The sequence below is a fragment of the Hippocampus guttulatus genome, chromosome 21, assembly GCF_054856545.1.
Source record: "Hippocampus guttulatus isolate MCC_2025c chromosome 21, RoL_Hgut_1.0, whole genome shotgun sequence".
In the NCBI taxonomy this organism is placed as follows: Eukaryota; Metazoa; Chordata; class Actinopteri; order Syngnathiformes; family Syngnathidae; genus Hippocampus; species Hippocampus guttulatus.
The window spans coordinates 7,714,161-7,737,172 of NC_141281.1; the positions used below are offsets into that span (position 1 = coordinate 7,714,161).

The following is a 23,012-nucleotide window of genomic DNA, read 5'->3' on the forward strand; positions in this document are numbered from 1 at the left end:
ATTTGCTCACATGAAGGGGCCATCCAGATTGGCCACCACTTTGATGTTGACATAGTGGACCCGCTGCGGATTCAAACTGTCCAGCTCCACACTTCCGAACATGCTGTAAGACAGGCAAAAGAAAAACAACAAATCCAACTTGGAAATCAGGAGTGAGTCCCGTTCAAATTTGAAGAGAATCGAAAACAAAGAGCCACCTGTTCCTGTTGAAGGCCTTCTCAATGGAGCCGTTGAGCAGCACAGTCACATTGCCGCACGCCATTTCCGCAAACTGACAAACAAATGCCAAAAGAAAAGCACAACAAAGATTCTCAGAAAAAAACAATACAAGGCTTGATTTAAAAATATTCTCTGAGAAAAATCAGGAAGCAGTTCCTGCAATGGTCTGACATTTACAGCATTTTGCCCTACAAATCCTTTCAAGGAAAGAAAATTATTGAAAAAAATGACCTATTTGCATGAGACTCAGACATTTTTATGACGTTATTTTTGTGAAATTACCTAATGTTTCCTCCAACAATAGAAATTCACCAAAAAATAAGACCTTTTTGTAGTAAAATTCTGACTTCATTCTCGTTTAATTACCAATCTTTGAAAAAACAAAATGTTCTTTTCACAAAAATAGAACTTTTGGAAAAGTAAAAAAAAAAAAAATTTGTGCTCTGAAAATTGTGAATGCTTGCTGATGCAAAACTCACATTTTTGGAAGCTTGCCTCCACAAGGAGTGAACTGGATGATGTACACACGCCGACCACTCGGGACATGATCCGAAATTGAAATCTGAAAAGATTGGCAGTGAGTCGACATGGCGCTGCGATTGGCGGCGTCGCAACAGCATGACAGGAAGTGGCGTACCAGAGTGTTCTTGTTGGCCGCACCAGATGAGGTCATTAAACATGTAGCCCACCAATGTGTCCTCCAGCGTCCACAAGTGATGCGCCACTGCAGCGTAGTCCTGAACCAGCGTCCTCGTCTTGCTCCACAACAGGAACTTAAAAACACACACACACACACACACACACAAAACAATTGAAACGATTCAAATATATTTATCATATTCACAGGTGGCAAAATATCTCGATGAAACTCCTCAACTCACTTTCACATACTGTAGTTTCTTGGCAGCAAGAGGCCACAAAATGTCAGTAAAGCACTACTTTTGTCAAAATGAAAGTGCTCAATTCACTTCCACATAGTTAATTGATGCCAAGAGGCCACAAGGTGGTAAAGTACTACTTTTGTCTCAGTGAAACTCCTCAAACAGACTTCAGTATAGTTCCTCTTCAGCAACAAGGAAGGGAAAAAAATAACCAAGCCTATTTTGCCAAATGTAAAGAAAATATCTGGAAAATGAATTTTCAAATCAAGCACACATGCCTGACAAATGTACTCGAGTATAGTACCAAAGTGTTTGTACTCTGTGAGTTGCCAGTGCCGGTTGTGTGAATGACGAATTTTTGTGGGTTACCCGGTCGCAGGCGCCGGTTTGCGGCATGGCTCGGAACATATGGCGGTAGTGCTCGGCGGCCACGTCGCACGAGGCCTGCCGCAACACCGCCTCCTCGAACGCTCGCCAGATCTCCTCGCAGTCCGACCTGCGCGAGCAATCAATTAGCGCCTTGGGATGGACAAGCAAACAATCATACAAATGCAAACCACCAAATGGGAGTCAAGAGAAAAATGACTCCACGATTGGCAAATGTGCTGTAACAGGTGGAGGAGGTTTCAGTGCCGGTTACCTGATGTCGGGGTTGACGAGTGTGATGTAATTGAAGCACCTGCCCATCACAATGTGCTTGATGTTGGGCGTCGTCCCCGAACGGGCTCGCAGTGGGACGGCGCACATGCAAAGTACCAGCACACCTGCTGACATCGATAACTTGACAATTCGGAAACGGATTGCAACATTCATACAAAACATTTATCAGGGCTAAAATGACTACTCTTCTGCTCCCTTAACTCTACAACAATAATGACGTGAACGACAGGCACGACATTTGACTGTTTTACAATACTTCGTCCTGCAGTATGTGTTTACCAATAAAGAGATAAATCTGCCAAAATCCGACGATTTTTCGGAGCGGTGGGGTTGTATGTCATTATCTTGTCTTAACGTTGTAACTTGTTCATAAATACATTTTTATCATTTCAGGCTATGATTCAAGGGATATCATGTTTTTCTTTCTTCAACGCTCATTCATGGTGACAAATGTGACATTTAGCATAATATTCCGCAGAAAAACTGTTAAAATACCACTTGTTTGAATGTCGAAATTACATATTAAAAAACACATCAGAAGAACTTACACGGTGCCACGCTGGTTCTGAAGTTGGTCGCCATGGTAACCCTCTGCTTTGCCCGGCGAGGGATCGCTTCAGACGGCGTTTTCTAACCACCAACCATCAAAGATGATCCGTTCCCGAAAGAAGCTAGCACACAACAAGTCAAGACACGAGAACAGCTGAGACTGCCTGAGACTTTCGGTGCAGGCGAATTCGCTGAAGAAAAGCACATGCTCCCCATTATCCTGCCGTTTCTGGGTGATGCTCAAAGGCGTGCACAGTCCCAAAGAGGGTCGTCCATTGCAGACACTTCCCAGAACGGCAAGGAGACGCGCGTTGGTAAACAGCACAATTTTTTCCTCCAAGGCGCCGCTCTTTGGGCGTCCGCGTGACTCCCATTATGGGGGCATGACCAATTTCCAAACACAACGACTGGGCTGTTTGTTTGAGAGGAGATATGTCAACAGGACGAGCAAGAGAAGGAATATTTAATTGCTGTCACTATGCAAGGTGACCTTTCCTACTGTATAATGCAGAACATTCAAAAGAGAGAAAATAAAGTTATTTTGAGCAATCCACGTAAGGTGCATTACCAATGCTTTACATAAAGTGTATAAATCCAAATGGAGAACTTTCTGAAATACAGTACCTGTACAGCGTTTTCTCTTCTCAATTGTATTGCACAAATATAATTAAACATGGTCACAGCCAGCTGTTGCTGCCACCTTGCGGCCAGAAAAAGCAACGAATGATAAAACATTCATCCCTGTACTCAGTGTGCCTCTATCCAATGAATTCGCAGAAAGGCAACCACGTGATAAACACCGAACAAGCCTAGCTTCGCTGACTGACTTGTAGAAACGCTTCGTGTGGACATTCATTCACCAACTGTAATTATTCCGCCTCTTTTGAAGTATTCAAGTGTCTATTTCGACCCCGTTTTAACAATTTATCTGTCTGCTAGCTGTAGTAATGATTCATGCCCACGTTACGAACCGTCCAGTTGACAGTTTTCTAGCCAATGCAAGTGTTGTATGAACATTTGATGCAAGCTGGCCATTTGGAGCTAAACGCGGAAGTTGCCAAGGTGTCCTAGCCAAACGACTTTTTTTAAAAAATCTCACATTAAACGTTCACATTCGAACTTTGAACGACGTCTTTTTACTAGAGAAACCGGGGACGAGATGAAGTGTCGTGAAGCTCATGAAAGACGGCCTTCTCAACACTCCAACATGCGTTTCGCCGACGTCTCCTCCCTGCTCTCATTTGACATGGTCAACAATTGATTGTACGCATCCCCACAGGCATCTTGTAAAATTGTAACCCAACAGGTTTGCCAGCTCATATCTGATATCGGATGCTTTCTTAACCGCCCTGCTTGTGCTACATTGTTCTCATCACACCGATGTTTACACAGTTGGCATTTTTGTCTTTCAGGAAGATTTGTCACTGGATTTGTATCATTCATTTACTGTGCCAGCAATGACTGACCCTTGGCAGGAGTGCATGGAACACTGTGTGGAGATGGCCAAACAGGCTGGCAAGGTGAATTTATTCATTGCGGGAATTTGCTTCATACAAATGGCATGGAAATCACCTTGTTTTGCGTTGAAAATTGCAGCCAAACTGGCAAAACTTTGTGGATTGTATTATTGATATATGTTAGATATTCAGTAAAGCATTTTGTTACCACCGCAGCTTGTGAAAGCGCGACATAAATAAAGAGGTATTATATTGTATGATGGGATGGATACATTAAGTATTTGACGTTTCTGCACATCTCTGCGATACTTTGCGTGTTGCTGTGGTGGTCCCTCACCAGGTGATCCGCGAGGCCCTCCAGGCCGACATCGCCGTCATGCACAAGAGCTCGCAAGTGGACCTCGTAACCGAGACGGACCAGAGAGTGGAGCGCCTCATCATATCTTCCATCAAGGCAAAGTTTCCCACACACAGGTACGCGCCTTCGATATTTCAACACAAGGGCGCAAACAAGACGGAGACATTTTGTCACCAGGGTCACTCAACCAAAATTCCAGATCCATTTTTGATAGCTCCTCCCGAGACTTAATGGACTTGAGCTGTTTTGTTTTTAAGTTTGAAAGCTGGCACAATATAGTTTTTACCATCCATTGTTATTTCTAGGTACCAAAAAAATCCCTGACTGAGGAATGGCTCACAAAATGTCGCTGATTGATGTCGTTCATGTTTGTCTTCCCGTTTTAAGCTTCATTGCCGAGGAGTCAGTGGCAGCGGGCGCCCCCAGCATCCTCACCGATGACCCCACTTGGATCATTGATCCAATCGACGGCACCACCAACTTTGTGCACGGGTGCGCCGCCCCTCCCTCTGGTTTTGCTTGCTCTAGTTTTACCTTCAGGCTAATTGGACGATCTTAACCCAAAGGGAGTCCATGAGACGGGGGCCTTATGGCCGGTGATTTTCTGTTTTTTAGGTTCCCTTTTGTGTCTGTGTCAATCGGCTTCACAGTCAAGAAAGAGGTAGGCCGCAGAGTTTGTGTGTGTCCTGTCAGTGATGCTCTCGAATGCCCCCATGTGCTTTGCTTGGCTCGTCTCACTAACAGTTGCTTTCCTTTGTGATTTGTTTGTCGTCAGATCGAGTTCGGCGTGGTGTACAGTTGCATTGAGGACAAAATGTACACGGCGCGCAAGGGCAAAGGTGCCTTTTGCAACGGCCTTCCCATCAAGGTATCTGGACAGGAAGGTGAGGGAGGGCCAGCGTTTGCGCTTGTAGCCAGCAGGTGGAGCCCCCATCTCAGCAGCCAGCCTCACCCTGCTCTCTTGTGCACTTTTCGACAGATCTCAGCCGCTGCCTGGTGCTGACCGAGGTGGCCTTCAAAAAGGATCAGCAGCAATTGGACACCATGATGGCCAACCTCAGGAGCGTCCTCACCATCCCTGTTCACGGGTAATAAAACTTTGGGGAGGGCTGAGGCAAGGGAAGAATGTGTGGCATTTTCAATCAGATCCACATTTGCTTGCCTTCCTTCACTCCCTTGAAGCGAACATCCCTTTTAGAGTTTTCACGCTCAGGATTTTTGGGACCAATCAGCGAAAAAAAAAATCACTAAGAACCAGCCACAAGATGGAGCAATATGTCTTTTCAAATCACTTGTTTCTTTATTGTCAATTTCAAAATTGTTCCATACAATTATTTGTTGAATTTCAAAGGGGACAGTGTATATTAATGAACATTTACATGGAACTAGCCATTGGCTAGCTTGTGTCTGAAGTCCCTCGGCAGGTTGGAACATTTGTAGTCAAGTGGTGTGCTCTTTACTGATCATCAACACAAGTACTCTCAGAGAATTCGACAATCTTTGCAATGCCTCAAGGCAGTTAAAAAAAACAAAGGATGATTTGAATATAAAACATGTATCGTGCGTTGCATGCAGGCACAAGGTGCCACTAAACTGAAGGCCTGCAACTCTGTGAGAGAAGTTGAAGATGTGCAATCAAGTGCGGATCCCCATTAGATTCTTTGTTTGTCCTTCGCGGAGATCTGCAAAGTTGCATTTCAGACCTCGTAACTTGAATGTGTTTGCGCCCTCAGCATCCGCTCACCGGGCAGCGCCGCCATCAACATGTGTCTTGTGGCCAGCGGCGCGGCGGACGCTTACTACCACCTGGGCATCCACTGCTGGGACATGGCCGGGGGCACCGCCGTGCTCACCGAGGCTGGCGGCGTCATCGTGGATGTTTCAGGTGAGCCGCCAAACCGAGCAACCGCACCGGCGTCGCCATACTTTTGGCTCGTCGCATCCAGAGTCGAGCGTGTCGTCACTTGATTCAAGGTGCAAGTTAGGGCAAGAGCTGGCAAAGTGAATTTCTCGAAACAAGGAAGTTGGAAGGTGGTGAAAGGTTTGAGCAATCCAGCCTTCAGTAGTTGGTAACATTTGCATCCTGCGCTTTTGCGCAACATTCGGCGGAAATATGCACCTTTTTGCACTACGGGTGTCGATGTTGGTTAAACATGGTGTAGTCATATTTCAAATTTTACACTGACAACATGAAATGTTGGCTCACGATGTTTTAGCTACCGCTGCAATCTCTTGCACCTTTAGAAAGGCAGTTTATTTATTATATATATTTTGGGTTGAAGAAAATACAGAATACATTTTGAAGGCATTTTATATAGATGAAAATGCCATTTTGTTGAGAAAAAAACACTCTGATTAGTCTTATTGCAATGATTCTAAAATATTAAAAAAAATGAAAATCAATAAATAGAAAATATGACTTAAATGCTCTGGAAAAAAAACCTACTTTTGAAGGAAAAATATTTTTTAACAGGATTTTTTTTTGGGGGGGAGGGCATTTCTCAGAAAAACAAAATTCCTGCCAAAAAGAAGCCTCTTTCCCCCCCTCAAAATAATTAACTCTGTCCACTGGGGAAAACAGATGGGGTTTTTTCTTCCAAAAAACGTGACTTAATACTTTTCCCCCTTTTCTTAAAAAAAAAAAAAAAGTGAACATTGGTCTGGAAAAATGTTTTGTGTGACATGCTTAAAAATATACAGTATATACACTTGTTCCCCCCACCCCTTTTCAGTATGACCCTTATTCCAAGTAGTTTTCCAAATGTAATGTTCTGTTTTTTTCCACATGAATCATATCATTTGTCTTTCATGGGAACAAGGGTCAAAAGTTATTTTTCAAGTGTCTTGAATAATCCCAGCCACAAAATTAGGCACACCCGCAGGATCTAATGAGCTGTGGCTGCCATTAGGAAGACGACAATGCTATCTCTCTTTTTTTTTTCTTTTCTTCCCAACCTTCAGTATGCCCTCACTGAACATAGCTTGCTTCAAGGGCGCCGTCACCGACATGTCTTGCAACCCATCGAGCCAGTCTTGTTCAAATTTGAAGTCAGGCATTGTTAATGAACTTCAAAGAGGCGTCTGCGCGTGCCACTCGACCGCACGGAGGCCAAACGTGGGAGGAGATGAAGCGTCAAAACAAACGGCTGACACTGTGCTTCCTCTCGTCTTGTGTCGCCCAGGTGGGCCCTTTGATCTGATGTCCCGCCGGCTGATCGCGGCCAGCAGTGCAGCGGTGGCCGAGCGCCTTGCCAGCCACATCGCAGATTTCCACGTTGGTAGGGACGACGCGCAGGGCTCAGAAAAAAACTAAAAAACAATAAATGAGAGAGCGAGCTTAGTGGCACCTAAACAAGCTGAGAGTTTGTCTTGAGAGGTGAAACGCGGCGCCTCCTGCTGACGAGTCATAATATTTGCATCAGAATTTTGAATCAGAACTTTAAATTTAAATGCAAATTCAAGTCAAGAATATGTTGAACAGGTTTTCAGATTTGCAACATGTGTTGCAACGTTTTATTGTTGGTTTAAAATTCTCACTTCTGCACTTGGACAAACTTTTTTTTCCTACCTCTGCTCTGTGTGTATGTGAGGCCACTTTGGGTGCTGAGCTTTCACTGCTGATTGGCTGTTAGCCCTGCCGTGGCGCTGTGTGTAACCAATCAGATGAGATGGTGCTGTGGGCGGGACAATGCTGCAGAGAGAATCATGACAGCAGGCACGTGGTTGCATTGAAATAAAAATAGATTGAAATGGATTTCTTATGGGCCATCGGATTTGAAAAAAAAAAAAAAAAGCCTGATGCCATTATGTGAGAAAATCCCCGTTATCGTCCCAGGCCAATAATTGATCTATCCCGAAGTAATGGGGATGATGGAAAAGTGAAGGAAATGAGGGCCGTTGGAATTGATTATCCAATCGATAATTCCACTAAATAATTGAAACAGAGCGCTTCCTGTGTGTGAGGAAAGCCGACTTCTCGCCGACTCAGTGAGACGGAATGTAGCCAATCTAGACTTCCACCTGACTGAGGAACAAGGGAGCGGCGGTAAATAAAAACAAACGTCCCTTCATGACATTGCCCATTATCTTCACTTGATAATGTGCCACGTTTTTTTTTTTCCGGGTTGGGGGGCCTTAACACCCTCATTTCCTCCTCTTGTTTGATGCCTCAGTTTTCCCGTTTGTTGCTGTTTCTGGTTGGATGGTGGAGCGAAATCTTTTCGTGTGTGTTTTTCCATGTTGAGGTCACCGGAGCACACAATAGAACCAAATCTGTTCAATGCTTGATTAGTTGATTTGATAAGAGTCTTTGAAGATTTCAAAACTTCATCTGCTTGTAGCAGGCCTTCGGCGTCCTTCCAGGGCAGGCCGCCCTGTGCATCCCAAATTTCGGATGATGACTTGCTTTTACCATGAATAAATTCTGACATTTTTCTCCATGGACAAAAATATTCTTCACTTCCAGTATGAGTTGATCCCAAAGAGGAAGTAGTGACTTTTAAGATGTCTGGGCCAAATCTGTATTGCTTAAAGGCAGTGTATTAAGCAATTTTTTTTTTTGGTCACAATTTCAAACAGTTCCCAGATGTCCTAATCGAAGGTCTTCAACAGTCTTCTGTCAAAACACACAAAGGAAATCAAATTGCAGAACACTTGAAATTCCCTTTGGGGGAAATTGCTCCGCTTTTGTGTGTTGTTCTGGTAAACTGCAAATGCAAATGACGGTTGGACAACCGGGGTGGTTCGCAATTAACCATCTCCTCCTGTGCCCCTAAAGTGAGCAACCGTGAAGATTTTCAAACAGGGAGGGAGGAATCATTTCATTACCAAGCTGTGGAATCGTGACATCACAATACAGCATAATTCCTCATATCTGTCACAGATTCCTTTTCAGAAATAGATCAAAGATTCTCTTTGTTCTTCAAATGCACAATTGATGGGCGGGCGGGCGCTCCCGAGAGCCGACAAAAGTCCTTTTTCCATCGAGCGTCCCTTTGCACTGATCGAGGCGGTGTGAGTGAATAGTTTTTGTCCATATGGTGCAATTCAGCTGGCGTTAGTCATGAGTTAGTCAGCTGCCTGCTATGAAGGGCGGCAGATGACGCAAACGTCACACTGTTGGCAGGCTCCTCGTGACGCGTGTGACGGACGCCCCGCCCGTCCGTCATTTCCATCCTTTCTTTCGGTCATTCATGCAAGGTGGTATTTTAAAAGCCTTATCACATTTGCCGTCGCCGATAACGCTGGCTAACACAAATGTTTGTTTGTTTTTTGAGTGCCGAAGAGATTGAATGCTTCCTGGGTCATTTTGGGCTGCTGAATCCAAAAATGACAGACGGATATTTCTTTACTGCTAACATTACTTAATTTTTCTGAATTTTTGCCTGATATATATTGTATATACAGGTACTGTATATATATTTTTTTACATGCCATGTGATTTACGATTTGAAGTCTCTCCGTGATCACAATTGCCGTCTTTCATGATATTCCATCAAAACTGAACGAATACTGAAAAGGCACACGCGGCCTTATCAAAGTCGGAGCATTGCACTGTCACAACTTGCATATTATATTATTCGTGCTTTTATATTATATTTATTTTTTTATATTATATTTATATTATATTATTCGTGCTCACCGCGTATTCGTGTGTTGGATGTGTGCCTTTAAGAGGTATCAGGAGCCAGAGGCGGGTTGGCTGGTTCGTGGGCATGTGAACATCTTTGGTCAGCGTCCTGGAAAAAAGCAAAGCGCACACTGCTCAAGATGTTCACAGATTTGATGTCCTGCGCAGCGACTCGTTCTTCAATTTTTCATGCGATTTGCCGTTTCTTCCGCTGGCCATTTGGCCAGCGTTCTAGCACCTCCTTTTGTTATGTTTTTGCTTCTCATTGAATTTATTACAATGGTAATTTACGAGCCGGATGAATTGCTTCCCGTTTAGCATTCTGAAGCTAATGAGCAAAAACTTAGATTTTATTTTTTTTGTCAAGGCTTACCCGGTGACAAAGCAACCGGTCATGCCATCGAATCCCACACGATGGTCTGTCGTCAACAAGATCCTCTCACGCAAAGCGTGAATGCTCGTGAAACAATATATGCGCATGCGTGTGATGAGCAGGGTGTGTCTGCTCATTCTCGTAGCTTCTCTCGTGAGCGGCTCCAAATATGCAAGCCTTCATGTCACATGTTTTGCTTGGGGGGGGGGGGGGAACTTGTCCCGAGTCTCTGGCACTTTACCACTCATGTCAGCAGACGTGCAACAATTATTTGTTTAATCGACAATTAATGGATTTTCAAATTAATCGGCAACTATTTGGGTCATTGATTAATCAAACGATTAATCAATGACCCGAATATCTCGCTAAAATATCCCTAAAAAAATGTTTCTAAACTAGCCTCACAGTTAATTAGATAAAAGATAAAAGTATCTTCGCCATCAAACAAGCACCATCAGCACTCTCTTAATGCTCATCACGGTTTGCCACAGCCACTTGCGTAACTGTTATTGCCTAGCATGTGCGATTTTAAAAGGCGGTCATCGAGTGCTGCCGATTTAAAAGCAACTTTTTATTGCCTGTTCCTGTGGGTCTGTGGTGCCTGTCAGGAAGCGCGCGCCATTGTTGCGCTTCCAGCTGGAACGCCAAATTCTCAAACGTCCCCCGCACGTGGTAAAATAGTAAGAGCTTTATTGACTGCTTGGCACCCCAAAAATGCCTGTTGACATTCAGCTTGATTATAGCCAGCCAAGCTGTAGTGACGAGGCAAATGTTTCAAATAGTTTTCACACATATTGTGGCAAAATTTGCTGAGGTAAAAAAAAAGCCTCAAAGTTAGTGTTAAAAATGCAGCTGTTTGCTAAGCGTGGATCAGATAATCAAACGACAATCAAACAAAACCCATTTTGAATGCAGTTGACTTAAAATGCTCCGCTATCCTGACGTTGAACACACATTTGGCTCTCCATGCTAAGCTGTGCGTGATCGGGTTTATCCGTGTGGTGTGCAACAACTGAAATGTACTGCAGACTGGTCAGTTGAATTTCCCTTGAGGGGTTTTAATGTGTAATGTAATGCAGGACTCCCGCGTGCTCAAACAGTGACACAGGAAAAAGACGGCAGTTTGAAAGGGGGCTACGACTGGACCTTTGGTTGGCGAAACTGCAAATTGCTTGACTTTTTTTTTTCTTTCGTCCCCAAAAACCTCCGTGACGAAGTAGTAGGCCGTCTTTGCCAAATCGATCGAATGCTTCCTTCCGCCCGTCAGTGTTTGACCCTTTTGGAATTTTACATCTCCCGTGGGCGATTTCACTGACAGAAAGCCTTGATGCTTCCCCCACCCCCCTCTAATTTCACACGCCCTTTTCAAGTGAATGGCGATGTATATGAAGAAATATTCTGCGAAAGCAAAGTTTGCTGCTTCCTGCAGGGACCATTGTCAAGCTTCACGCAAAATGGCTGTTGTAAGATCAATCATGTTCTTTAGTGAGTGAGCCAACCTTGTTCTATTGTTTCAAATTGTAGCCTCTCGTCAGTGTTCCCCACTGCCTTGTAAAACCGCTGGTTATGTTCCAGAGCCCAATGGAATGCCTTTTTTTCCCCCTCTCTCTCCCCATTCTAGTTTTTTTTCTCTTACACAATGAAGTTTAACCACGCTATGCTGATTGTGAATTAAATTGGGTAAACAATGGGCTGTTTGTTTGTGACTTTGGGCTCCTCCTATCAGGGGGTTGGCAGAGCGAGTTATTTGTTGGCCACAGTATGCACACCGGACGTCCTTGCTGACACCACCCAACCATTTATTCAGGATCAGTGACAGCAATTAGCTAAACTGCGCTATGGTTTAACCTCATTGTGCAAGACTAGCCACTTAGCATGTATGAAGTTATTGTAATTAGGACTTGACACACATGAGGAGCTATCCTTGCAGTCAACATAGATTGCGAAACTATCGTAACAAAAAAAAAAGGTCTCAACATCCAGAACTATTAACACTGTTTGCTAATCAGCCGTCACATTTTTTTCTCACTAAAGTAGTAACCTAACCCTTGTGCCAGTAGTTTATATGGTTTGCAAAGAGATCTTCCAAAAAATGTTTTAGCGCAAAGCTGTCACAACAAAAAATGTTCAACAAACATTCGTAGCACTATTTTGCCAAGCTATCGTAGCAAGATAAGATAAGATAAGATATCTTTTATTAAGATGTGTTCATACTAAATTCGCCTAATAGCTAATATAGTTGGTTCAGCTTTCAAATTCAAAATAATCAAAACAAAGTTTTCATGAATCATCCACAGTAGTTGAGAGTTGGCTTCGCCGTCGTGAAGATCGCTCAATTTGCTAAATTGTTCACTAAACATGGCTAACAGTAAGAAATTATTTTCAAAGATGGCGCAACAAAAAATCTTGACTAAATGTGTGTAAAAGTTGCCGGTTGGCCTAAATGTCATCACAAAAGAGCGAGCCCAACAGTTAAACTGGTTTGCTTCGATAGATTAAAAATAAGGTTCTCGAAACATACGTAATAGCTGATTGCGCGACACAATCAAGATAGTTTTCGCACCCAAAAATGACTTGGATGCTTCTTGACATAGTTATGTAAAGCTACCATTATCAACAAAACACACTAAATTTGCTTCATAGACTAAGCTAATGTTCACAATTTCACATGCTAAACATTGCTAATACTCCACAGATGTGCATCTGTTAGCGCAGCCTTGTCAAAAAATTCAAAGCTACCCTACCATGAACCTTGTTAGTTGAAAATGGTGAACGATATGAAAATGATGCATTTTATCCCCATTTATCCCTCTTGAATCCGCTTCGTTAGACACTTAACAGGTAAGGAAACTACATTGGACCATTCTTGAAAGGGAAAGGAGCATGTTAGCTCAACCCCGCGTGGATGCCATCACATCAAACCGCCTCCTGCTGTTAAATAATACATCAAATTTGTCACTCGATACGGGAGAAAAACGGTCCGAGGCCCGCTCATCTCTCAACAGCCGACCTTAACCGACATCGAGACCTCAATTACAGCTGTGAATCCCGGGGGGGCCGGCGTCCAAATCATCTGTCATTTCCGATCAATTATTCATGGTGGGACAACATGACCGATGTATTTGTTTTGTCCCTCCTATTACCTCGGTGGAACTTTCCTGAAATCCTTCCCCGATTGCTCATTCGTGCAATCATGAAAGATAGATGTTCCGAGACTGGGCCATGTGGAACCGGACGATTGGCAATCGGCCAAACTATTCTAACAGTAGATGCTGACTAAACTCCCCTAACCTTTAACATAGTTTGCTGAGCTTTCAAAATTAAAATTGGACATGCTAACCTAGCCAAATGCTTCAAGTACGGTATTTGTCATAGATAGATTAACAAGAAAAGTTCAATGAACATCTGCAGTAGTTTGTTCAGCGACAAACATACAAACAAATGATACGTGTACGTAAATATTGTGAGGTGTATTATTAGGTTTTTGGGCTTTTTTTCTTTTAAAGACAAATCAATATACTCTCCCTTTTAAAAGTGTAGGGCTCATCTAGACAAGAATTCCATGTATTTATTGAAAATATGCACATACACACACACACACTTCTCTCTACGTCTGTCTGTCTGTCTTTGTCTCTGTCTCTCTTGATATGTATACATACAGTATGTGTTAATAGTGCTTGTTTTGACGGGTTGAATCACACTTGATAACCGCAACATTCTTTTGTCGGGTGTAACGTGATGCGATCCAAGCCGGCATATTCATTGGTGGGATCAAATCTGCACATTTTGACTTGCAGCCACATGAGCAGAAGCCTGCACACTTCCGATCTGATGCGACTTAGTACTTCATTGGCGTTTTCCGTAAATTGAGTCTCCCGGCCCCCTGACTAGACGGCCCGCAACATTTGCGCCTGTCGGGTCACCTGGCAAAAAGACTCGAGTTATTTGAAGGCGTGGTGTGCGAGATTTTCACATTTTGAGCTGGCTCTGTGAAGAAGGAAACACCCTTGAATCACGCCGATAGACTAGTTGCAATGTAAAGAAAACATTGAAAGGCTCCACCAGGTTTATTTTCCTCCCAATTCATCTGCTTTTCATTTAATTTGAATAGCCACGTGCAGATTGTGTCCCAAACCTGCCAAAATGTGCGCACTTGGCCCGATGATTCAGTGGAAATTTTCCACTGGGTTCCATTTAAATATGGCATCGTGTTCGAGCATGTTGTCCTGAAGAGCGTGTTTTTTTTTTCTCCTTTTGCGAGTGAGTGAGGCGGTGCTAGTACTTTTCCTACTTTGACAGTGCTACAGAACAACCCACCCTCCTATTAGGCATTTTAACATTGCTTTTGCATAAGACGCTGCACCACAAGTCGGCAACGTCTCGCCCCCGCTCTCTCATCCCATCTCATCAAGGTAAGGTGCTGCTTGTTTTATCTATTGCCTGGCATCAGAGTCAATAGTACATACCTATTGCAGACTCTTACCCTGTCGTTTATTTGCTCGGCCGCTCCAAAAGGAAGGCGGTTTGCTTCAGGATGTTAGTTACATAAGTCATTCTTTTGTGACACTCGGCTCGGGCTGGCCCAAAGACAGCGAAAACCCCCGCCCGCTGGGCCTTCCCCGAATCTTGTGCTGCTGCTTTTGCTTCCGTGCCTCGCGGTTGCTTTTGCACACCCCCACAAAAAAAAAAAGTTGCTTTGTGCATGTGCGTGTGTGCATGTGCAGGTAAAGCCAACGCACCAGGCGATGGAGGATCCGTGGCAGAGGGCGTACGATTTTGCCGTCAAAGTGGCGAGGAAAGCTGGTGAGGTATGCTTGCACCTGTGAAAAAGAACTCTGGGGCATGGGAGGGGGGGGGGGGGGCTATGCGGATGGGTGGGTGGGGTATTGCGACAGGAGGAGTTGACATGGTAGCTGGTGTGATGTCATCACGCGCAGTTGCCCAAGCCAATGTTCTTCTGTGTGTGCACGCAGGAAATTCGGAAAGCCGGCGAGAGCGAAATCAAGGTGTCGACAAAGAGCTCCACCGTGGACCTGGTCACCAAGACAGATGAGAGGGTGGAGAAAATCATCATCAATTCACTCAAACAAGAGTTTGGAGACAACACCTACAGGTGACCCGTCTTCCCAGCTCCGATTGGCCGATAATTGTGCTACAGTTGGCCTACTGCCGCTGTTTTGAAAGCGCTATATAAATCAGCATGTATTGTATTGTATTGTACGCTACAGCCGTCACTCCTGCTACAACTTCTTTACGGCTCCTCTACAAATAGGGAGGGACGAGTGCCAATAACAGGTGTCAGTATTAGGCCGATATCGGCCTTATTTGACGGTATCGCATATTCGCGGTAAGCTGCTGAAATCAGCCGCCGATACTGAATGCAAAAGAAATTTAAAAAAATTTATCCTCGGCAGTAGTTGGCGCAATAGTGCAGTAGTTTGACACACCACACCTCCCCTCAACCACAGCCGCATGCAAAGTGCTGCATCAGAATGAAAAGTCTTTGTTGACATTTTTTTTTGTCATTGTGCTCAATGAAATATGATATATCAAAAGTACTCAAGGTATCGCAAATACTCAAAGAGTGAACACTCGTGCTGTCATCGGTCTGAAATCAAAAAGTGATATGGAACGTCCCTACTACAAACGCTACGACAGGATTCAGGTAGTAGCAAAACGATTCTAAGTACGGTCCAAGTGCTGCATCTCTGCCGGCACTGAGCTCCCGCGACTCTTCTACTGCGTTCCGACTCGGCTACAAGTTGCTCTGTCTGCGCGGCGACTGACTGAGGCCTGTCTTGTGTGTTTGCGCCGCAGCTTCATCGGCGAGGAGTCGGTGGCAAACGGCAAACCGTGCATCTTGACTGACAAACCCACGTGGATCATCGACCCGGTGGATGGAACCACCAACTTTGTCCATGGGTAAGACCTGGTCTCTCTGCTTTCAGCCTCCAAAGTCTGGCGCCAATACATTTGCACTGGATGCCGGACTTAACTAACTGGTCTGGCCTTCGGAGGATCATAGTTACTGTTATTGGAGGGTTACGACACTTTTTTTCCCCGCCCAAGCCCAAAACCTGGAAAACTGTCAGCAGACATTTTTACCCCAAAAGACCCTTTTCGGCTTTGCGCGGTATTCCTCAAACTTCCTCAAATCAGGTTTCCAATTTTCGAGATTAAAATGCGGGAAGGTATCGGGCTCTTTTGAAGGCAGTAATCCTCCTTGCCAGGAATTGGCACGGCAATTTGGCGATTTGACACATGGGCAAATGAACGGTGCATCAGAAAGACACAAAAACGTCTTTGTGCGGATGGAAATTGAATGTCTCCAAAGTACGAGTGGTGTAGGTATTGGTGAATCCTCAAGAGTGACTACCAATACAGGCATTGCTGTCAAAAAAGAGGTGTCAGACATTCCTGATCTTAAAAGTAATAATTAATTCAGTAGTTGTTTCATGAAATAAAAACAGCAAATGTTTGTGTCAATGTCTTTTTTAACTGTGCATTTTTTTTACATTGTTTAATTTTTATTTATTGATTTTAGTAAGTCATTAAAGCAGAATAAACCCGATTTTTAAAAAAAACAATTCTGATCTGGTGGAATAAAAACGGATGCAATGATTCAATTTTCATCCATCTGAGGCCCCCCGTGTTGTGTAACATCGCCCTCTGCTGTTGAGCAAAATTAACGTCACCTACTCTGGCCCCTGCGTGGTGAACGTCATGTGACCAAACTCTGCAAACAAGTTTTCAAGTTGCTGACATGGTGCTTTGAACAAATGAACGCACCGGAGATGACTTTTTATTTTGAGATTATTATGACACGATGATGCTTGATGATCTTCTTGGTCAACCGTGTCAGTGCAAGTTGGCAACATTTGTGGGCAATGTTTGCAGGTTCCCATTTGTGGCCGTATCGATCGCCTTTGCAGTCAAAAAGGAGGTGAGTCAGCATCTAAAATGATCCCCCACGCATTGGTCGCGTTCAAGTATTTCCTTTATTTATTTATTGTCCCGACAATGTTGCAGTTGGAGTTTGGCGTGGTGTACAGCTGCTTGGAGGACAAGATGTATAAAGCCAGGAGAGGCAAAGGAGCTTTCTGCAACGACGAGCTCATTCAAGTGTCGGACGTGAAAGGTAACGTGAGGATGCGAGGGGGGTTCCCCTCCCCGCTCCGTCCCGCTCGTTTTAAGCCGTCTCGCCCGCTGTCTCACCAGACATCCACAAATCCATCATCATCTCGGAGCACGGCACCGACAGGAACCCCGAAAAGGTCACCAAGATCTTCTCCACCATGCAAAAGATCCTGCGCATCCCCGTGCACGGGTGAGTACGCGCTCGCTACACGTCCCGTCCCTACTCTGCTTTCAAATTGAAAAGTTCCACCAATGACAAAACCAATTTGTGCAATGGAAAGTGACTCAACATTGAAAGTTAACACATTGTCCATTTGGCGTAATGTCGACCCTTTGCCCGCAGACTACGCGGCTCGGGCACAGCCGCCACCAACATGTGCCTGGTGGCGTGCGGGGCGGTGGAGGCTTTCTTCGAGATCGGGATCCACTGCTGGGACATCGCGGCGGGGGCGGTGATCGTGACTGAAGCTGGCGGAATACTGCTGGATGTGGACGGTGCGTACACTGACGGCGGGATGGCGGGGGTGCTTTTTGCTGATCCACGAAGGTGTTCTTTTAAAAAAAAAAAAAAAGTTAACTAAATAAATAGAGATGCTTTGTGCTGGGCAAAATTTAGGGGGGCCGTTCGACTTGATGTCTCGGAGGATGGTGTCGGCAAACAACAACGTTATCGCTGAACGGATCATTCGTGAAATTGAAATATTCCCCGTGGAGAGGGACGACACCAACGTCAGCAAGAAGTGAGAGGATCCTCGCACACCTTGTTTTTCTACATGCGCACACAAACACAAGACCATCTGAATTGTCTTCTGTATTTTCCACAATAAAACGACTATGCAACTGCACCCACTAGTGGCTTTTTGTTCATTCACACAAAAAAAAAAAGGACATTTTTTACGCCTTGAGCAATGTCAACTTTTTTTTTTTTTTACATGTATACTAATCAACTCACAGTACAGGCAAGAATAAATCAGAACCAAACAAATCAAAATAGCACAGCAAAAAAAGAGCGATGAAAATCAACTTAAGTGTACATCATTACAGTTTGAGCAGAAAAATCATAATCTTACCAAAGTTGGAATATTTTGAGGAAAAACAATATCTTAATTACAGGGTGAAGTTGTAGTTGACCACCAGAGGTCAGTAATGAACCAGCAATGAGGAGTCGCGGTCATTTCAGGCTCATCAGAAGTCCCAATTAATGATTCAGGGACCATCACCATTGTGCTTGTTACCTCCTCATCCAAGGAATATGCTTGCTCATTCCTGCGAGCTTTTCTTCGATGTTTTTAGGGTTTTTTTTTCATACATTTGCTGCCTTTTGGTCACTGAGAAGGAGACATAGAAAATCAGGGTAAAGAGCGCCTCCCTTCAGTTAACCTGCCTTCCGATTGGCTAAAAACGTTCCAATTGTAACAAATGACAGCGGCGCATGTCTGCTGCCTGTGCAAACGCCATTTGAATTTTCGTGTCTGAGTAGTGAGCCCATGGCTGTAGACCTCGGCACACAAGAAGCAAACATTTCAAATGTGCTTTGACTTTGCCTGCAGGAGGAGGAAGGTGCTTGTGTGGTAAAGGCCCACCAAAAGGTCAGAGCGGCACACACGCACGCACGACTTCAGCATTTCGTACTGGAGCATAATCATAATAAGCGTTTTGCCCGTGTTGCACTTGCTGTCTGCGCGAGGCCACCGATTGTGAAAGGGAACGTGGTCAGTGTGCATACAAAACAGCGATGAAGAATTAATTGGAAGCGATGAGGGCACCAGATTGTTGACCTCCCCCATCTGCAGCCATTTACTTCCTCTCTATCTGCACGACACCTTTTTGTTGAATTTCACCTTCCAGTTTTTTTTCAGTCAAACTTGACATATGCATGAATATGCATTTTGAATCAGCGATGAGAAGAAAATATTGACGCGGCCTGTCAACGCCGCCTGAGTGCAATGAGTTGGCCTTTTTCTCCAGTATTTATGTAACACCTTGATATGCTTTGAATAAACGAGGCTCACGACAGCGTGAGAAAGAAAACCTGCCGAGGTTGGCTGTCAAAATGTTTGCTAACCTCTGGCCCAGGGGAGAAAATATATTTCAAATGTGCTTTTACAAGGCAGCCATGTTCTTAGCATGTTAGCATCATAGCTGATGCCCAATGGTACTGTTCCACCAGCTCCTAGGTGAAAAATGGTACAACCCTGTCGATTAATTTTTGGTGTTTGGGGCCCAATGGAACTTTTTTTCCCACCCAGGCTGGAAAACAGTACAGTTGCGTTGTCTGAAGCCACCCCCCTGCGAACCAGGAAGTAGTTTGCTAACTGCAGTAACTGAGGACAGACAGACAAATGCCCCACAAATTCTTCACTTTTTGACATTTGAGGTCCAATGTTACTCTCCACCCTGTACCAGAAGTGGTACGGTCCAATCATTTCACTTCTGGAAACAGCTTTTAGAACTGTTTTTCGTTTTCATGCCAACCTCAGTAAACCATGAAAATTTGACTTAGAAATGAATGATGACTCTTGATTGTTGTGCTTTTGTAAAAATACATTTGTTTTCCATTTTGGGGTGTTTGAGGTCCGACTGACCCATTCATCCTGTCCAAGAAGAAACAAATCTTGCGGTCTTGTTATCTTACATCACCCCCCCCCCCCCCCCCCCCCCCCAAAGTGGAAACTAACTCTGGGATTTTTCCATTTTGTTCAATTTATCATTGAACTATAATATATGGACAAAGGCCCTTTTGTTCACTTGTGTTTGAGAGATTTAATTGATTCTTTTTTGTTTTTCTTTTGAGGCCCAATGGAACCTTTCACCCTGGCTGAAAGTCAAATATCTTACAGTCTCATGATCTTAAGTCATCGTTAATGAACCAGGAAATAGCCAGCTAACGAACTGAGGTCTGATGAACAAACACGCCATTTATTTTTCTCTTTTTCATAGTTTTTTTTATGTTTGTAGCCCAATGGAACTATTTTCTCTGTCTTTTTATGTCCTCACAAATTGGGAAGTAACCATGGGTTTTGTTGACATTATCCTTGGTGAAACCAGGAAGTCGGCTGATACAGGGATGAACAATAATGGCTTTCTTCACTTGGAGAAATGTACTGAAATTCAAACCATTTACTGAGTCTCAGGGTTCCCCAAAATGTGAGAATCCTGTGATTTAACATCATCCTTAGGCCAAGAAGAAACCTGCTCACAAACTGAGGACAAATGCCTCACAATTTTTTCACTTTTTGACATTTTGATGGAGGCCTCCAACCTTTGGTAGACTCAAAAATGCTACGATCCTCTGAGTACCAGGAAGTGGTCAGCTTGCCAACAGAACAATTTTTTTTTAAATAATTTTTGAAGCACTTTTGTCAAATGTTGATCGCGGGTGAAGGTCTGGGACGGTTCCAGTGCATCGTTTTTTCCGGCTTCACGTGTGTTATGTAAGTGACCTGTCAAAGCCGTCAGGGCAACCAGCTCGTCCTGGCTGACAGCCATATTGACCCCGAACCGGCATTCCCCTCCCCGCTGTTGTTTAAGCCGTCACGGTGGGGGAATCAATGACGTTATTCCCATAAAAGTCACTCGCTGGCATCGGGAGCCAATCGATGACAATAATCCATAGGAACAGTCCTCTGAGCCAATCTTACATTTATGTTATCCATTTTTCCTCTCGCTTCCTTCGACATATTAATTGCCGGCCTAAGTGCTCTTATTTTTTCCCCCCGTTCTTCCCTGAGCACCACATTCATGGCCGACCCATCTGTCTGTCATTATTGATCCATTAAACACGCACTTCAGCGTTAATTACACCTGATCACGCTGTACTTTTGTGACACGACGGCCATGCCGCCGCGTCCTCGGCCGTCCGTCTGCGTGTTTGAGATGCGATCAATACAATGAGTTAGCAATTAGCCGTTCGGCCGCTTTAACTAGCGGCCAAGACATCAAACTGTCTGTTGAATGTCAGCTTGACCAAGCAACTGAGCGCCGCTCACCTTCAACTCAGGCGTCGGTGGAGGAATAACAAGCCAGATACATGTTTCCCTTCTCTTTCTTTTTGACAACTAAAAAAAATTAAATGCAAAAAGTGGATGTTTACGTTTCAATCTTGAAAACTGCAAAAATGTCGCTCTTATTTTCGATTTGTCACAACTTTGCTTTGAAGCAAAAATGCTGAAAGGCTGCTCGACATTCTAGGATGCACATTTCTGCATGAAACCATGAATATTACTGCAGCTTGATAAACAATTGGGAATATGTTTGTGAATGTACCTGGCTATATTGTATATATTATACTGCCCTCTCGTGGCCAGGGGATGCACAACGAATTGTATTGAATAAACTATTTATTATTATCATTATTATTATTGTTCTTTTTATTATTATTGCTATTTAATTTAGTTTTTTTATCAACTACAATACTCTGGAGAGTGATATTTGTCCTACTCAAAACAAGCGTGATGATTTTTTGTTGTTGTTGGTGTTGGTGTTTCACTTGGATGCAACAGATTACTGGCATTTCCTTTCCTTTCAACGGTGAAAGGGTGATTTGTAATGCAACTGTTTTGAGTTAGAAGCATACTCTCGTAATGAATGAAATTCGTAAATCGGGCGCGCACGAGGGCACGATTAGGCACGCAGACTGACCACGTCTCTGCGCGTGAGCGCGATAGCTAGCGGCGGAGGCTAACCCCAAAGGCACCACGCATTTGAATAATGTAGCGCACCACAACAAACATTAGCATATGCGGGTATTTCCAAGCCACTGGGGCGCCGTGATTCACTCCAACAACCCTTCCATCTTAGATAACCATTCCCCCTGTCCCCCTCTCCCGACGTTGCTGCTTGTATGACACAGGATGGATATTAAGCCTGTTTGACTTGCTCATGAATCTTGACGGCAGCCGCACGCTTAAAAAGTGAAAAGCAAGCTGCCGAATGACCTCGCAGACGTCAATATGGCACCTGACAACGCTCTAAATCCCGATTAGAGGAAGGCGAATCGAACATGTGCCAGTTAGCTAGTACCTAAAACAGCGGACCGGCCCGGAAATATACCGGCGGTTCGGGAGTTTGTTTAAACGGTAGGATAAATGTTCCTGACCTAATGACAATTTTTTCATGTTTTTCAGTGATGAATTTACAAATTCTGGCCGTCATCTGACACTCCGACAGGGACCAAGAAGTTCGGCCCGTGCAAACCGGTAAGTGTGTCACCAAGAGCGCTGGCTCAGTCTTTATGTCGGCATACGATGTATATTTGCCTGTTTCCCCATGACAAATTCATGAATCTTCTAGTTTCGAAACAGATCCATACATTAAACAGTAGCTATGTTTTTCTTTTACGTCGATTTTTGGGTGAAAACATTTCGTCATCCTCTTGTTGTGGTTTAGGTGGGTCACCATGATGTCAGATCACTTATTGTCATTTTTTTTCTTTTAATGAATCTTAATAGTTTCGTGTTGTTTGGGGCCCCCTTCAAGGACGTTTTCTGTTATTTATATGCCAGAAAGTATTTTTATGATAAAGTGGCTGAATATATTTGTTCACGTTTTTCATTGAATACTTCAAGAATGTTTAAAAAAAATGTCGGTGGCCTGACTGTGTGCGAAGTCATAAAAACAGGTAAGTGTGTTAAGCAATAGCTACTTTTTATTTTTCTTGTACGTAAAAGGTGCCAACGCTCTTTTATTTCCCTCAATTAAGACGGTTCGCTGAAGTCGTAGGCGTGTATTGACGACCGAGGTGCTACGA

At 44.0% G+C, this 23,012-nt stretch overlaps 4 protein-coding genes across 10 annotated transcripts in view; 3 read left to right on the forward strand and 1 right to left on the reverse strand.

The window, feature by feature from the left end:
- The window catches only part of LOC147186957 (ADP-ribosyl cyclase/cyclic ADP-ribose hydrolase 1), a 5,386-nt gene extending 2,288 nt beyond the window's left edge, over positions 1 to 3,098 (reverse strand). For both annotated transcript variants that reach the window (XM_086102431.1, XM_086102432.1), the window contains exons 1-7: positions 2,309 to 3,098; positions 1,741 to 1,864; positions 1,470 to 1,596; positions 857 to 992; positions 699 to 781; positions 198 to 271; positions 11 to 103 (exon numbers count right to left, since the gene is read on the reverse strand). In XM_086102431.1, coding sequence (XP_085958557.1) covers positions 11 to 103; positions 198 to 271; positions 699 to 781; positions 857 to 992; positions 1,470 to 1,596; positions 1,741 to 1,864; positions 2,309 to 2,342 — 671 coding nt within the window. In that variant the 5' untranslated portion in view covers positions 2,343 to 3,098. The remainder of the gene's footprint in view (positions 1 to 10; positions 104 to 197; positions 272 to 698; positions 782 to 856; positions 993 to 1,469; positions 1,597 to 1,740; positions 1,865 to 2,308) is intronic.
- On the forward strand, positions 3,074 to 11,814 carry LOC147186958 (inositol monophosphatase 1-like). 6 transcript variants are annotated; one of them, XM_086102439.1, is made up of 11 exons: positions 3,157 to 3,174; positions 3,249 to 3,371; positions 3,453 to 3,572; positions 3,722 to 3,829; positions 4,107 to 4,240; positions 4,512 to 4,616; positions 4,740 to 4,785; positions 4,900 to 5,008; positions 5,104 to 5,212; positions 5,858 to 6,009; positions 7,307 to 11,814. In XM_086102439.1, the coding sequence occupies exons 4-11, from the start codon at positions 3,767 to 3,769 to the stop codon at positions 7,435 to 7,437; spliced, it is 849 nt and encodes a 282-aa protein (XP_085958565.1). In that variant the 5' UTR covers positions 3,157 to 3,174; positions 3,249 to 3,371; positions 3,453 to 3,572; positions 3,722 to 3,766; the 3' UTR covers positions 7,438 to 11,814. The 6 variants fall into 6 exon arrangements, with proteins under 6 accessions (XP_085958564.1, XP_085958563.1, XP_085958566.1 ...); XM_086102438.1 differs by lacking the exon at positions 3,249 to 3,371 and having other exon boundaries at positions 3,074 to 3,174; positions 3,453 to 3,615; XM_086102437.1 differs by lacking the exon at positions 3,249 to 3,371 and having other exon boundaries at positions 3,074 to 3,174.
- Positions 11,815 to 14,121: 2,307 nt separating this feature from the next.
- Positions 14,122 to 18,108, forward strand: LOC147186959 (inositol monophosphatase 1-like). The gene is made up of 9 exons (XM_086102434.1): positions 14,122 to 14,538; positions 14,851 to 14,934; positions 15,100 to 15,239; positions 15,944 to 16,048; positions 17,024 to 17,069; positions 17,156 to 17,264; positions 17,345 to 17,453; positions 17,607 to 17,758; positions 17,880 to 18,108. The coding sequence occupies exons 2-9, from the start codon at positions 14,872 to 14,874 to the stop codon at positions 18,005 to 18,007; spliced, it is 852 nt and encodes a 283-aa protein (XP_085958560.1). The 5' UTR covers positions 14,122 to 14,538; positions 14,851 to 14,871; the 3' UTR covers positions 18,008 to 18,108.
- A 634-nt stretch (positions 18,109 to 18,742) lies between these two features.
- The window catches only part of LOC147186960 (cadherin-7-like), a 109,560-nt gene continuing 105,290 nt past the window's right edge, over positions 18,743 to 23,012 (forward strand). The window contains exons 1-2 of the mRNA XM_086102504.1: positions 18,743 to 18,852; positions 22,390 to 22,461. The gene's annotated coding sequence lies outside the window, so the exon portion shown is untranslated. The remainder of the gene's footprint in view (positions 18,853 to 22,389; positions 22,462 to 23,012) is intronic.